A 16519-nucleotide genomic window follows, 5' to 3' on the forward strand; every position below is an offset into this window, starting at 1 on the left:
AGAGGGAGAGTCGCCTCTGTGCTACCCTCCATAAGTGTAAAGGAGACCACGGCCTCCGTGTGTCCTCTCGAGCCAGCTAACTCCTGCAGGAGTAGCCGGACACCACCCAGGGGAGTTACCTCTAAAGTGTCACCTGAACAGAGGCCTGGTCCCAGTCGGGACCTACCTCCTACCCCCGGGAAATTCTTGTCTTCCCCAGGTACCAACGGGAGACGAGGCCGCAGCCCACACCTGACGGCGCGTTCCCCGGTAGACTTCCACAGTCCTCGGACCCCTAGGCGAGCCCGGCAACCCGTCAACGCCGACCTCCCCCTGCCGCAGACCCTACGACGTCAGGCCCGTCTGCTACACCTGTTTGGCCCCAGTCCCTAGGGCCGACGCAGACAGGCCTCCTTGCACCGTGACCAGAGGAGGACCTACAACAGGTCGAGACCCCAGGCAAGAGGGTCTCCCTGCACCGTGACCAGAGTGAGGACCTACACCTTACAGTGACAAAGTGATATCGCCCCAGAAACTCGGGCAAGAATAGTGACTTCCTCTTCCCTGTAGTGATCCAGTGACAGAGTGAACCAGTGGGATTATACCAAAGAGTGTCCGTAAATACCATCCCCCAACAAAGTCTATAAGTTCTGGGTTCATCCGAACAGTGCACTCCCAAAGTCCAATCTAGAGTAGTCTCCCCTCCGCTTTCCAGTGTATGCGCGGGCGAGAGTCGCCGCGCCGAGCATAAACAGTGAACTCTAGTGCTCTACCTCCCTTGTTAATTTATAGTAATAATCCCTCCTCGGCTCCTCAAGCCCCGACATCTCCATTGCCCCGACACGCTAAGACCATTTGGACTTTGATACAAGTGAATCCCATCCCCCCTACGGACTCTTAACCTGTTATAAACCATAATTAAGGAGTGTGTGAATATCCCAATTACAATAACGTAACTCTGTATGTTTGTATCCTCTGTTTATAATACCATTTTATGTGATATTGTTAAGGCGTTGTAATTAAGGTAATATATGTGTTAAAGGTGGACTGCCTAGTTTTTATGTCCTGTTCCCTTGTTAGTGCATTACGTCCGGTCCGGAAAAAGGACCCCGTTCAGTAGCTAGTGTCTTTAGTACGAGGAGTCGGCCTAAAAACACTCAGCATAACAATACCCTGTGTCGCGACCGGCATCTACCAGCGTAACGTCTCCATAAAAACTTCCTTTAATTATTTACCAAACGGACGCGGCTTTTCCATATTTTCTATTGAAACGAGTCTTGTATAGGTTACTTGTTATTGTTCGTGGGGTACCACAGCTACTGGAGATATTTATAAATTTACCTCTGAAAGCTATAAATGAGGATTTAGGGTGCGTAAAGATTCCGCCGACGTCTGCCAATAGCCGGTCATATTTAACGTTCCTAACGAGCATTTTTAAATTTGAAAGCTGGCTGTCAAACGCAAGTAAGGTTGCATTGGATCAGGTTTGGTTTGGTTAGGTTAGGTTTGGTTAAATAATTTTCCCATTGCTTTGACACGGAATACAGTAGCGCATCCAGTCGGAGAGATGGTTCGTAAAGAACGCGGCCAGTCGGAGAGATCGTCGGTAAAGCATTGCCTGGCCGACTCCTTAAATACCTCCCAAAATGTATATTTTGTCTTTTTCCAATCAGTTCTTGCACTCAGTAGAACAGATAACTATCCGTGATGCTTATGTACCGAAATTACTTACCTTGAGATCGTGTGTCACATAGGTGGAATCGCCGCGCCCGTTTGGTAATTTTTTTTTTTCATAGTGAAGTATCAAATATAAATGGGATTTGAATTGGAATTGAAATATTTATTGTTGTAAAAGGTACAGAGTTGCTAATACAACTAAATGACATGGTGTACCCACAAACTTTTTCATAGTGAATTATTAAAAATAAATGGGATGGTGTGCTCACAAACTTGTATTTTGTAAACATCCTGACAGGACGTACCCGTAGATAATGTTTAATCCAATTCTGGATCACAGGCATTAAACTTGCCAGCCTCATCGCGGACTGACCTCAGTGGCAGCTTTGAGTATGCCGTTGCCAACCGTAGGACAATGCCATTTTTCTTCGCCTATTTCGTAAATGAAATTGTAGTCTGAAGTTGAGGCAGTCCTGAAGTTAATCACTATAATAATATTGATGCAAGATTTTTGTTTACCTCTATTTTCACGGTTTTCTTTGTCTCATAATTTACAAATACTAGTTATATAAAGCGATCTCATATGCTTATTGTTATGCAAGAATAAATATGGTAAAATACCCGTTTAGAGTATCACGAAAATGATTTATAGCAATTGTGTAATACAGCTTTGCCATAAATAGGTTACCATTAATTGGAATAATGAATTTGTGGACGAACTTACACGTTTTTTTGCTGTACGAGAGTTGCGGCTGAGACGCTCAGACACACCGCTTGAGCTCAGCTGATAGACCCCTTGCCCACAACAAACTGGCGTAGCGGAGGGGGAAGATGTCTCGGGTCCTCAAGTTTGCTCAACTCCCATGCCTTCGTCTCCGGCAGCCTTGCATACCAGCTACAGCATTGTACAAATACTACTCGAATCTCCAGTAAGAGTACACGTTTTTTCAGTATTTAAATAAATAAGTATGGTCATGCACACGGAAGTGCAAATAAATTATAGGGAACTGACTTTCATAGCTAAGCCGCGAGAACTTGAAGGTCACTGTCAAGTGTGCCAGATGACACTTGCCAACCCTCGTGTCAAGCATCACGTTAGCGGCACCAATAATAATTTATGTAATCCATCCTAGAACTCATTCAAATTGAATATCGTGCTGTAAGTCAAAGTGCAATGTTATCGTTGCAATAGGCCAGTGATAGTGTATAGGGTAGGATATTTATGAGAATTACATTATATTGTTCATGGAACGCCTATTTTCTGTCATATTTACACAGTTTCCATTAGTTAATGCTTTTAGGATGGAGGAAGGGTTCTTGTTACGTAACCTCTTGACTGCTATAGAGATCTCCTCTAGATGAAAAGAGTACAAGTAGCTACTGCTGATTGGCAGAACAAATACTTAGTGGCAGTGCCAGTGAAACCCTGATGAAGTTTTAACACCTTGACTATTAGAGATTCTCAACAGGTCAGTGTTACTAGGTGAAGTAAAATGCTCAATCCCTTTAGGCTACGTCATGTATCAAAGGCATTTTGGTACCTTGTGTCAGTTATCATTGGTTTAAATGCTAAAATTTTAATCGATGCTTACCAGTGAAAGGAAGCAGCAAGCTTGCAGTAACTGGTTATTCCAACTGCCAAGAATAGATAAATGAATCACATGTAAATATGGTGGTTCCATATGCAAATGTGTAATGCTGTTAAGTAGTGAATGAGTTTGGGAGAGTGTGTACGAAGCGGAATCTAAAGGTGAATGTAGGGTAGAGTAATGTTTTAGTAATTGAGAGAAATGAAGTCACTGATTTTACAGTGAGGTTGGATGATGAGGAAATAGAAAATGTGAGTGCATTTAAGTACTGCAGTTGAGTAATGTGATGAGTAAGGATGGAAGTTTGGAGGATGAAGTGCTTGAAACAGTGCAACAAGGAAGAAAAGTTGCTGGTTCTTTGAAAGCAGTGATAAGAAATAGGGAGTGGAGAGGTATGAGTGGTGGGTGTGAGCTTGGGGGAGGGCAGTGAAATGGCAGGGGACAGGGTGACATGAAGGACCTTTGTTTGTGGCCACCCCTTATGGGATTGAGGCGTCCAGTAGTAGATAGACATGGCAAAAATGCATGAATGTGGGGGAAGGGAATGAAAGGGAAAGCAATAACAAATGGTCTTAGCCAACTGTGCTTTATTGCCAAAGCACAAGTAAAAAGTACCTTCATTCAGCTTGCCTTCCCACAGGCAACTTAGTGACCTCAACTCACAGGTGTCTTGATGCTGAAGGATAGTGCGTTGTTTGTGCCTGAAGCTGTATACTGCACAGTATCTGTTTGAGGATTGCATTAATAAGTTTGTTTGTGGCTATCCCACTTGGGATAAGGAGTCTGGCTAGGAGATAAAGATTTTTAAAGTTCAGTAGAAATGACCAGATATGGCTGGTAGGCAGGGTTGCCACATCAAACCTAGCTTGTCATTTCATCTGTAGGTTAATCTTTTCAGCTTAGTGATGTAATTTCTATTGTTCTTGTTATCTCTGGACAATTCTTTTCAGCTTTGCAAGCCTTTTTGAAGGAAAGGGGTTATGGTAGATACAGGCTTCATTAACTCTTTCCCCACCATGAGGCACTGTTAAGCTGAATAAAATTGTCTGGAGAAAGGAGAAAATAATGTACAATAATGTCTTAATACTGAAGGGGAGGTACCTATAATACAGTATTATAGGTACCTGGTACCACTGAATGTGATTGTTAAGCCATGCTCCCACCCAACAGTTGTCTCTGATTGGTTAGTGTGATTTTTATATTATTTGCCACTGTGATCTGTGTCATATAGTACATTTATCTGCAAATTATTGAAAGAATGGAAAGTCACCTACTGGAATGTACTGTACAGTGTGTTTTATTAATTGTTTATGAGTGTAACCAAGGCTCCATTATGGGCCAACAGAATGTAATAGATTTTTTCCCAGTTAGCTCTGCATGTTTAAGTGAATTGGGGTTATATTGAAATTTGAGAAGCACGCTTTTATTTTATTTTTAGTCAGCTAATTTTTCAGGGTGGCACATTACCCTCCCTTCAATCCATATTATTGTCATGTTGGTAGCATGTGTGGTTTGGTTATACGAGTAGCACCCAGTGTAATAAATGATTTCCTGGCTAGCAAGAATTAAAAAAAAAAAAATCACCTGAATTAAGTGGTTAAATCTCAGTTGTACGTTTTTTTTATCAAAAACGGATTTCCCATGGCAAATTGTATAAATATTCATCCATGTGAGATACTTGAAGCAGAAGTGTAATTTGTATTTTGTTAACTTTCTGATTCACCATCTGACCTTTCAGAATAGGATACTGCTGAGTTGTTCAGTTGTTCACTTCATTGGAAGTGCCCTGTTTTTAATCTTTCGTTTTGGTCTATCTATCTATCTATTGCCAGACGCCTCAATCCCGTTTGGGGTGGCCACAAACAAGTCGCCTCCACGTCGCCCTGTCCTCCGCCATTTCACTGCCCCGCTCCCAACTCACACCCCTCTCTCTCACATACCTCTCCACCCCATCCCTCCATCTCATCCTCGGCCTTCCCCTCCCTCTTCCCCCCTCCACCTCACTCACATACACTCTCCTCATCAGTCTTTCACCCTCCATCCTCTCCACATGGCCAAACCACCTCAGTGTATTCCTCATAACGCTTCCTATCACATGCACATCCACACCACAACGCTTCTTTATATCCTCATTTGTCAGCCTGTCTCTCCATGTGCCTCCACAGGCTCCTCTTAAATAACTCATTTCCACTGCTCTCACTCTTAACTTGTGTCCTTCTAGCAATGTCCAAGCTTCACTTCCATAGGTTAGAGTTGGTATCACAATACTGTCATGTAGTAACTTTTTCACTTCCATGCTCACTTCCCTGTTTTTTTATCACTGCTTTCAAAGAACCAGCAACCGTTCTTCCCTGCTGTACCCTTTCAAGCACTTCACCCTCCAAACCTCCACCCTTACTCATCACACTACCCAAGTACTTAAACGTACTCACACTTTCCAGTTCCTCACCATCCAACCTCGCTGTACATTCACTGACATCACCTCTCTCAAAGACCATCACTTTACTGTACTCTTCCCTACATTCACCTTTAGATTCCGTTTCTTACACTCTCCCAAACTCATCCACCAAGCCTTGCAGCTCCCCTTCGTCTTCACTTAACAACACAGTATCATCTGCAAACGAGTACAGGGAGTTTCCAAACACTACCCTCTCTCATTAGGGTCACTCCAACATCCACTACCCTACCTTGTACCTCTTGTAATACCCCATCCATGTACAGATTGAACAACCATGGAGACATGACACATCCCTGTTTCAACGCGACCTTCAAAGAGAAAAATATACTCAGTTCACCATCCACACGCACTGCAGCCTTAGCACCATCATACATACTCTTCACAGCATTCAGCAACTTCCCATCTACTCCATATATTCTTAAAACTTTCCACAATCCTTGTCTATCCACCCTGTCATATGCTTTCTCCAAATCCATGAAAGCTGCATACAACTTCTTTCCCTTCTCTAGAAACTTTTCCACTAAAGATCTAAGAATGAATGTCTGATCTACACAACCTCTTCCCTTCCTAAAGCCTCCCTGTTCTTCTCCAACTAATTCCTCTGTTCTTTCTCTAACTCTTGTCAATAAGTATCCTACCATACACTTTTCCTGTTATACAGTACCCTCGCGTCCAACATGGTAATATTGTCATGCATGGGTCCCGTGTTGGACCAAAAACGTGTTGGACAAACAACAGAGCTTAAGGGGAAAAATGAATTATGTCAGCAACCCTAGGAAAAGTCACCCTATATACCTACCATATACCTATACATATATTAGTACTACTGTAATTATAATAAATGATACTGTACTATGAATGATAAATAACCTTTTGAGATAGTGTTGGTGGGCTTGCTGGGAATGGTAGGTGGTATCCGAGGCTGTAGGTAGTCCTACTGGGTCCCTGGAGGATGGCCGCTGGCATCACTAGCAGGTAATGGCTGCTGCTCCTCCTCAACCTCCCTCATAAATCCTTCGAAATTACTCTCCTCTTTCTTCTGCCTCTCGATGAATTCTAGCTTGGTGGCCTGAGGGAGGTGCCGCCACTTCTTGGGGTTCTCAGAAGGCTTCCTAGGCATCATGAGCTGAGTAAAATGCGGTAGCAAGGGCAGAAAATGCAGCGAGAAAAAAAGCACCATCCAATGCAAATTATGCGACTGAGTGGTGCTGTGGTGGGAAAAATTTAAACAAAACATCACGTGAGAGCAGAGGCGTTTTTCATTGGGTGACGTCACGATCACATCACGATAGCGGGCGGGGGAGGCAATTTGATCGGAAGTTTTGATTGGCTGTCAGCATCACGGGAACGTCCAGTATGACCGTGTTGGACCAGAGGTGATCGTGCTAGAGGCGAACTCGGCGGATTTCGCCCATTCTCGGAGCTCTGTCCGTGTTATGCTTATGCACCCGTTTTACAGTACGTAAATCGTATTAAATCGTACCAATTTTTTGGTCTCCGTGCTGGACGCAAATTGTGCTGGACAAACGCATGTTGGACGCGAGGGTACTGTACTAAGAAGACAGATGCCCCTATGATTACCACACACTTCTTTTTCCCCTTTCCATTTGTACAAGGGAATAAATATACCGACTTCCAATCCTCCGGGACTCTACCTTCCTCCCAGGCCAATCTGCACATTTTCCACATCCATTCTACTACTGTCTCTCCCCCATACTTCAGCATTACACCACACACTCCATCAATTCCTGGGGCTTTCCCCGATTTAACTCTCTTCATTGCTTCCACAACTTCTATCCTACTGATTTCTTCCTGTCTTCTCACCTCCCTCCTTCTCCCAGCCATTCCCCAGCCACTTATACTCACATTACTTCCATCTTCTATATTCAACAATTCCTTAAAGTGTTCTCTCCATCTGCTCACTTTTTCTCCCTTCTCCACTAGTAATCTACCATTTTTATCTTTCACTCCCCTGCTAACTTCACTTCCACCCTGTCTTACTCTTTTCACCTCTTTCCAGAACATTTTCTTACAGTCCCTCCATTTTACACTCAAGTTCCTTCCAAATTCCTCATCCACTCTCTTCTTACTCTCTCTTACTAATTTTTTCACCTCTCTCTTTCTTTCTACATATAACTCTCTTCCACCTCTCAACTTCTTCCACGCCCCTATTTCTCATCCATTCATTGCATGCTTTCTTCTTTTGTGCCACAGCCTGTCTCACCTCTTCATTCCACCACGCTGTTCCTTGCGCACCCCTCCGTCTTCTCTTCATCTCACACACCACATACATGCTGCACATATTTCTTCCGTAAATATCCTGCACACACCTTCCACATCTCTCATCTGCTCCAATTCATATTTGCCCAATTGTTCCTCCACTTCTCTCTTATACTCTGCCTTTTGGTTTTGGTACTGTGCATAAATAGCAACTTTAATTTTCAGTAGATATCAGAGTTGTATCTTTGTATTGTAAAAAGTTTATTTCACAACATACATAGTACAAATACAGTAAACTCTTAATTATCCAGCAAAATTCAGCCAAACCCTACGTTGGATATTGCATTAGTACCCCTCATTGGCTCAATATTCAGCACTGACCCAAATATTGCTTTATTATCTGCCTCAACTTTCATTCCTAAAAACTTTCCCATGAGTAAAACATGAAAATTAATCATAAAATACAATAAAGAAATGATAAAATATAGTAATATAGTGCTGGTTGGCTACCGTTTACAAGCTGGTTGATACACCTCGATGCCAGATATTGCATAGAACTGCTGGTTATGTCCCATTTCACCGCTGGATAGTGCAGCATTTCACAGGATATTGCATTAATAGAGCCGAGCAAGCAGTGCTGGCTGTTGTGTTGGGCTGAATATTGTGATGATAGATAACTGGGAATTTACTGTACTGGTACATGTATCATAGTCCCACAGTAAAATGTGCTCACACATAACCCTATTGAAGGCTCCACTAGCTGTTGACTTTTGACAGTATGCTGTATTGTATAAGTTTCCCCTATCTCAGGAGAGGACAAGCAGTGCCTGAAGTGTGGCATGAAGGGCACCTAGTACTGCACTGTTTGGTATGCAGTGAAAACTAAACTTTATGTCCTCTGGGAACAGACTGGCATTTCCCAGAGGCAGACAAAGCATTCTAAAGGGATAACTGCTATATTTGGTAGTTATAATCCAACAAAATGCAATGTGAGTAAATACAAATATCTGTCTATTGCCAGACGCCATAATCCCGTAAGGGGTGGCCATTTGACTTTGAGTTATTTGTTTTACGGGGAGGGGCCTTAACCCTCCACCAACCCAGTTGTTGACACGGTAGGGAGCACGTATGGTTTGGTTATATGGTTACCACTCGGCGTTGTAAATGGTTTCTTGGATTACTGCAAAAATCACTTTTAAATATACAGTAATCCCTGCACTATCCGATGTAATAGAGCCAAAGGCATGTCCGGATAGTTGTCCCGTCCGGAAAGTGGGCCCCAGCCTGCTGGACTGGTACTTAAGGAGCCTAACCCAGCCTAACTTTGAACGCCACCTAAATAACTCCCTACTGGACATGCATTTCACCCATTTAAGACCCTGTTCACACCAATAATGGACATAAAGCATGAAATAAATGAAAAAGAACCAGAGAATGAAGAATTAGAAGTGGTTATGGAAAATATTTAGCAGTGTACAGGGTACTTACAGCACATCTCTGGCTGCCTTCTCTAAGGCTTTGGCAGTGGTGAAAATACTCTTGAAATATGTACAGTAATCCAGTGTTGTACTGCGCTTAATTCTTTGCACTGTGAGTTATAATAGTTTAACACTGCACATTCTGTTCTTAATTGCACCACTCCAGTTTCAGCTGCCAGTTTGCACTCCACAGTTAATTCTTTGCACTCTGAATTCTACTCTCTTAACACTACACAACACTGTAAATTCCCATGTGGTCTAGTGGCGAGGTATTGGAGCTTATTCGATGTTTGTTCACAAAAACGAGCACATGCGGCATCCATTGTGATGAGCATCTACTCGTGATGGCAGTTAGGTGGTAACTGGTGAGGGGGGAGGAAGGAAGGGGTGAAGGGGCCGTATGTAAACACAGCTGGCGTGTTTGGCGCCGCGCGGCAATTTCAAATTACGGTTGGGGAAAAAGATTGGTTTTTTGGAGGGATTTTTTTTCTTTTTTTGGTCATTTTTGGGCTTCGAAGGTCCAGGCCCACAATGTCCGGAAAGTGGGTGTCCGGATAGTACAGGGATTACTGTAATTTCTTATTTTGTGCTCCTGTAAGTCATTTCAGTACCCTAGGAGAAGGGAAAAACCACCTTAAACTCTTGACATGCATAAGTTCAGTAAAATGAGGGACTCGTATTAACATACCCACAATGATGAGTAGGGACATGCTGAAGGACAGTGCCATCAAAATGTTAATTGAAACCTCTTTTATTAATTTATTGGTGGAGGTTACAAGTTCTCCTGTTTTCATCGTGCTGTCTTTCCTTCATCATAATGACTGCACTTCACTGAAGAGTACAGTAACAATGAATTTAGAGCTTCTAACAACTTCTTTCACTGTTCATATTCATTTTGTGCTTTTATTTTTATTTCCTCACTTATAGTACTGTACAAGGCCTAGTGTTCAGTTTTATTTTATTTTATTTGTTTATGTATTTATTTGTTTTTCTAGGTAGCTTATTGACACCTGTGCCACATTTCATGCGTTCTTCAGTTTCTCATTTTGGGCTAAATGATATGAGAGCTTGTCATGCTCTTTGGCAAGCAGCATGCTTGTGATAATTATGTCCATGCTGTGCTTGCATCCTTTGCACGACCTTGGTAATGTTGTTGTTGCTTAACCCGTGTCTGCTTTGCCAAGCAGTTCCATTGACCAGAGATGAGCAACTTCTTTTGTGGGGCCTTCATACAGGTACTGTACAGTACATGTACCATGTAGGGATCCAGTACCCCATTTTGGTAAGCAGAAGTTCACCAGGGTTGGACCAGGTCCTTCCTGCAGTAAGGTACTGGGCTATATGAGAAGGTTTGGCTTCTGGGTGGACACTGCTGCTTCACACAGGGTGCACAGTGCCACCAAACATAGGATCCTTATTAGTGCCGGGTGAACTTGTAATGTTTCCCAAGTGGGTGAGTTCAGTTATCCACATCCAATATGAGTGCTTTAACCCAGAGTGCATCTTGTCTAGTAGGTTTTGGTGTCTCAGCTGATTCTGGCCCATAAGGGTTTTAAGTCTGAGATATTTGCATTTTATTTATTGTTCACATGCTGCTGCCAGGGACAAGTACCAGATCACTGTCACCTTCAGTGTCTGGACTGGGTAGCTTAGCATCAGGGCCCTACATTCCGGATGGCAAAAAAAAAAAAAAAAAAAAAAAAAAAAAAAAAACCCTGGATGATGGATCTGCACGTCCATATATTCACATGGGACACTCAAAGAAGAATGTTTCACAACTCTTGGCTTTGTGCCTGCTGTGGACAGTGCCATTTTTATATTTCCATTGTTTTTGCTGTGTTAATGTAAGGTAATGGACGGAGTAAAATTAATTGACGTAAAAGGCAGTGTTGTGCACCTGTGAATGTGAAATACCTTAAGGGGTCACACACATTATGTTACTCTCGTTTTTTTCCTCACAGACTCTAATGTTATTGGTGTTATAGTACTATACAGGCCTATTATCTCACATATGACTTTAATTACAATGCCAGTATTGAGTACTGGGGTACAGTACTTGTCACAGGTGAAACCTCCTAATGCCTATTAACATCTTGCATACCCCATCACTGCACACCCCATCTGTGTCACATTACTTTTGAATGGTCCCATGTGGATAGAGGGATATTTTTGTGTTAGAGGTGAAAACATCAGTAATGCATCCAGTGACTTTCATGTGCAAGATGTAGTGGGGAAGGTAAAAACACACATCGCATTTGTATGATGGATTAATGAACTAAGAGTTGAGTGATCCATTGCAGTCTGTGCTCTGTGTTCAGTTATGTGTGACATATTTTCAAGACATTTACTAATAATATCATCATGGAATAACAAAGAGCATAGGCAAATACTGTTTATTAAAAAGAAATTATATGTTTGCGTGGTGCTTTCTCGTACTCCATGAATGGATTGAAAATAATACAGCTGATGACACTGAGCAACTCAGTGACTGTTTGCAAGTGTTCTGTGTAGTTTGTGGTTACTGCTGTAGTGTGATGACTTAATTTCTTCTTACTACCCCCAGATGATCTTATTTAGCTTGAAAAAGACTTTTTGAACTGAAGAGATTAATGAAGGCTGTATGTAACTCCTTGAGTTGAAGTCTTTCCTTAACCTAATAATCACATGGTAGTATAAAAAATAAAATGAAAAATTAATCAGGTTTAAGAAGTTAAATTAAGGAATATCTTACTATGTAATGATTGTTGTGAATGACAGTATGTAGCTTAATGTAACTGATCACATGAGTTAAGTTCAGTATTTTGATGATGAAGCACAACTGTTGTTATTGCTTAACCTTATGGCTACGCAGACCTGTTGACCACAAATAAACAACTGCTTCAGTGGAGGTTGTTCCACAGGTACAGCACAGTATACACATAGTGTAGGAAACAATCACCTCTTTGTGGTAGACGGTGCCTCACCAGGGTTAGACCAGGGTCCTTCCTCACAGTGAGATGTCAGGCAATATGAGATGTTATTCCCCCTAGTGAGCGCTGTACCTGATTTGCTTAACCCAGGGTGCACGGTGCTACCACATCTAGATTCCTTATCACACATTGTAAAGAATAATAATGTATGCTCAAAATATATGCAAATGATTCAGTGTGTAAGGTGGAGCCAGAATTCTGGGGACTTGAATGATATGTGACTGAGTGTCTCTCATTTATTTATTTATTTTATTTTTTTCTCACAATCAGTACTTTGTGCTTTCTCATTCCTTGTTTTCGGATACTACCTCACCCTGTCCTTAGATGGAAAAAAAGTTTATAATGATGATGATTTTTTTCCCACTCTCCCAGACATGAACCAGAGTATGATGTTGTGGTGGTTGGTGGAGGCATTGTGGGTATGGCCACTGCAAGAGAGCTTGCAATGAGACACCCGGAGTTGAAGCTTAGTGTTGTGGAAAAGGAAAATCAGTTAGGTAAGTTAAATGCCTCTCATATTCACATAGTTTTAGCATGCATTAATGAAAAATGTACACAATGCTTAGTTTGTGAGCTTTAATTGAAAAAAAAAAAAAAAAAGCAGCATATACCATAAATTTACCAGTAAAACCTCAGTATAACGGACTTCAATAGACTGGAATTCGCTTTTATCAAGATTGAGGAGCCACCAGACTAAATTCTTATATGTCGGAAAAGTCCGATAAAGCCAGAAGCAGTCTGAACTGCCTGACCACTTCAGCTTTGTTCACCACAGTAAGGTAAATAAAAGGCATGTTTATCATTGTACAGTACAGTATTATTGTATATATTATACCATGTGATTATTTTAGTGAATGTATAATACAGTCCAGTAGTGCAGTGGTAGAGAAAACAGTTAAAAAACCATTGGTGCGATCTGGACTAATGTCTGATATATTGGAAAAAGTCCAGGTTAGCAGGGGGAAGTCCGGATGTCACTTTTTTTTTTTTTTTTTTTTTTTTTTTTCCAGAATTAGTCCATTATAGTGAGGTTTTACTCTCTCTCTCTCTCTCTCTCTCTCTCTCTCTCTCTCTCTCTCTCACAAAAGCTTAACAGGTAATTTGACTTAATAGTACTCCACTACCAAGGGGTCTTTTAAAGGAATAAAAGAAATCCCAGGTGCTCAGGCAGTTGTTATGCCTCTGCCACTCTGAGTTTTAGGCTGCACTTACCACAACTCTTTTGAGGGAAGAGAGGAGGAGCTTGTTACAGGCCCACCTCTAATGGTCTGAAGAAGGGAAGAATAACCATTAATGGCAGACTTTCAAAAGTTGTAAGTGACTGCCCCTTGGAGTGACCAAAGCATGTGAGATGAGATGTAAAAGGAGAACATACCCTTGTGAATACTAATAAAAGTATCCTTTGTGTGTGGTGGATCATTGCTCAAATTTCTCATCTCATTCAATTAAAAAATGACAAAAGGATTTCATGTAAGAATCCTCCCCCAGTGAGAATGTTATCTTGTCTTTTGTCATCATTAGAAACATGAAAAATTCAGAAGGAAAAGAAACTCATTCTGGTTCTCTTGTACCTATTCTCTTATTCCTGGGGCACCCTTCAAGATGATTATGCACAGACATTAGACTCCATGTTAAGCATGAGTTTAGGTTGCTGAAATCAGAATACCTTCAGGCACACTCCATTAAACTTTCAATATTTGAAGTTCATTGTTTTAAGAGTTGATGGGAAGGCTGAAAATTGTCATTCCTATCAGGTTCAACAAGTTTGATCACAGATTTGGCCCAGATTTTACCATGGTCTGTAGGCCAGGATTAGTTGAATATCATTGCCTGTATAGACTACAAGCAAGTAAGAACCAGCTTGCTCAAATTATGCACAACAGTGAAAAAGTCAAAAATTGGGCAGAACCTGGCATATGTGTAACAAGAAAAAAAAAAAAAATCCATCCCGTATGTATTGTAACAAATAGTCAGGGTGGACATCTCTATTATACATATTCAAGCTGAAGGGCAAAGGATTCATAGGGCCAAAGAATACCTCTCTCTGTCTTTGTGCATCATGCCCAAGTATGGAAGGTTTGGAGTGTAAGTTGAGATTTGCCTGGGGAGAAATGCATTGGTGGCTGTTCGTGTGAGCAAAAGAACCTATGCTGTATATCACTGAATGAACCTTGACAGTGTGCAAACATGTGAAGCACATGAAAGGACATGCTACTGCATTCTCAGAAATCTGCTTTGGGTAGAAATGAGGTCATAGGAGTAGGATCGGTAGATGCACACATTAGTGACGAGAGCTAAAGACTGCAGGTCCATCCCATTCTTGATGCAGATGCCTCGGCTTCAAAAGGGACGTGTGCTGCTAAGCTTCCTTTGTGCTTTAAGACAAAGTAGCAAATCATACTGCAGGAGTTAGGGCATTCAAGAACAGTCATAGTCACAAGAATGAAATGAGAACAGCTCTATGGGATGTTCAGTTATCTGGCAAAATGTGGCCTGCTAGGTTTTCTGAGACTGGTGCCAAGTTCTCCAACAAAATCCAGCTTTTTTGAACCACAGACACAAGCTGGTTACCATATGTCTTGATTCCAGATAAGAGAGTTAAACCAAGCATTTATAAGGCAGTTGGACCATAATAATAAAAATATAAATTTCATAGCTTTGTAACTGTATGTATGACATCATAAAAGATAATTCACCTGTCTTTAAATATTTCATATGTGCTTCATTTTTGCAGCTTTTCACCAAAGTGGACACAACAGTGGTGTGATACATGCTGGGATCTACTACAAACCAGGCTCTCTTAAGGCAAAGCTGTGTGTTGAGGGTCTGCATCTCTCCTACAAATACTTTGAGGAAGAAGGTGCAGTACATTGCTAGAGAAGTAGATACACTTGTACTTTTATGAGCAGAAGTTGGCCTGCAGTTTTCTGCTAGCATTATGTTCTGCCTTCCATATTTCTAATTCGTACTTGAATATTAGAGAGTATCCATCCTTCTCATACTCTTGTTTTATGCTTCATATTGTTATTCAGATATTTCTTGGAACTCCCTCAGTTAACATAACCAGTAGGAAAGTGTCACAGAGCTTTTGAATGTGATAATATACCCAATAAAAAGGGTGTTGGTGCCTATTCCTTGCCAAACAGTCTGATGATGCAGATGATGGAAATTGCAGTTATGTCTGGCATTCCTAACCCTGCTTTCATGACATGCTCACATGTTGCCAGTGACATTTGCTGTCTTGTCCATAAGAATTTATTGATAGTTATTTTATGCATACCACCTTGAAAATTTATTAATCTTTGTTAGATATCTTCAGCTATAGTGATATTAATCATAAAGGATAGACCCCTCCTGTATGATACATTTTATTTTGTGAACAATACAATACAATACTTTGTTATCCTTGTATACAGGAAATCCCCTTGTATGTGAAAGAATGATGCTCTGAAGTATTTTGCAAATCATTTCAGTCCCAACGTAAAGTGACAGAAGTTTGTGTTCACTGTGAATTTTAGTGATATACTGTACAGTAGTACTGCACAGTACTGTGTGTATGCAGAGTGTATGGATGTGTTCAATTAGTTGTGCTAGCAGTACTGTATGGATGCAAGACGTAAACATAAATGCAAAGGAATAATAAGAAATGGAAAACAAGGGATTAAATCTGGAAGACAGTTTTTGGGTTCAGAACTTTGATAGAGTAAGATTGACAGTGTATGAGATTTTTTTTTTTTTCCTACAAGGGAGGTGGAACCAAAGGCCAGAAGCCCACAGTTGTTCCTCCAAGAAAAATTAAAAACTAAATACAGAGAACCAAATTCAATGTAATGTTGTTTATCATGGTACTTGAAGCCCTTTCACGTGACTTTAGAAACGGACTCCTGTGGGAGTTGTTGTATGCTGATGATTTGGTGTTGATTGCAGAGAATGAAAGGGAGGCGGAGGAAAGGTTTAGGAAGTGGAGAGATGGTATGGGGCAAAAGGGTTTAAGGGTAAATGCAGATAAAACAAAAGTGATGATATCTAGGGTTGGTGGCGGTACTGTCAAAGACGAGGGAGAGTGGCCATGTGCAGTTTGCCACAAGGGCGTGGGAAGTAATTCCATCTTGTGCGGTGTGTGTGATAAATGGGTGCATAAGAGATGTA

At 41.3% G+C, this 16519-nt stretch overlaps 1 protein-coding gene across 1 annotated transcript in view; it reads left to right on the forward strand.

Annotated features, from left to right (window-relative positions):
• Positions 1 to 2481: 2481 nt before the first annotated feature.
• L2HGDH (L-2-hydroxyglutarate dehydrogenase) overlaps positions 2482 to 16519 on the forward strand; it is a 50998-nt gene continuing 36960 nt past the window's right edge. Inside the window, exons 1-3 of the mRNA XM_080267578.1 lie at positions 2482 to 2585; positions 12743 to 12867; positions 15105 to 15230. Of these exons, the coding sequence (XP_080123704.1) occupies positions 2488 to 2585; positions 12743 to 12867; positions 15105 to 15230 (349 nt within the window). The 5' untranslated portion in view covers positions 2482 to 2487. The remainder of the gene's footprint in view (positions 2586 to 12742; positions 12868 to 15104; positions 15231 to 16519) is intronic.

This window comes from Coenobita brevimanus, chromosome 24, assembly GCF_032717465.1.
Source record: "Coenobita brevimanus isolate Jiangsu-jjx chromosome 24, ASM3271746v2, whole genome shotgun sequence".
NCBI lineage: Eukaryota > Metazoa > Arthropoda > Malacostraca > Decapoda > Coenobitidae > Coenobita > Coenobita brevimanus.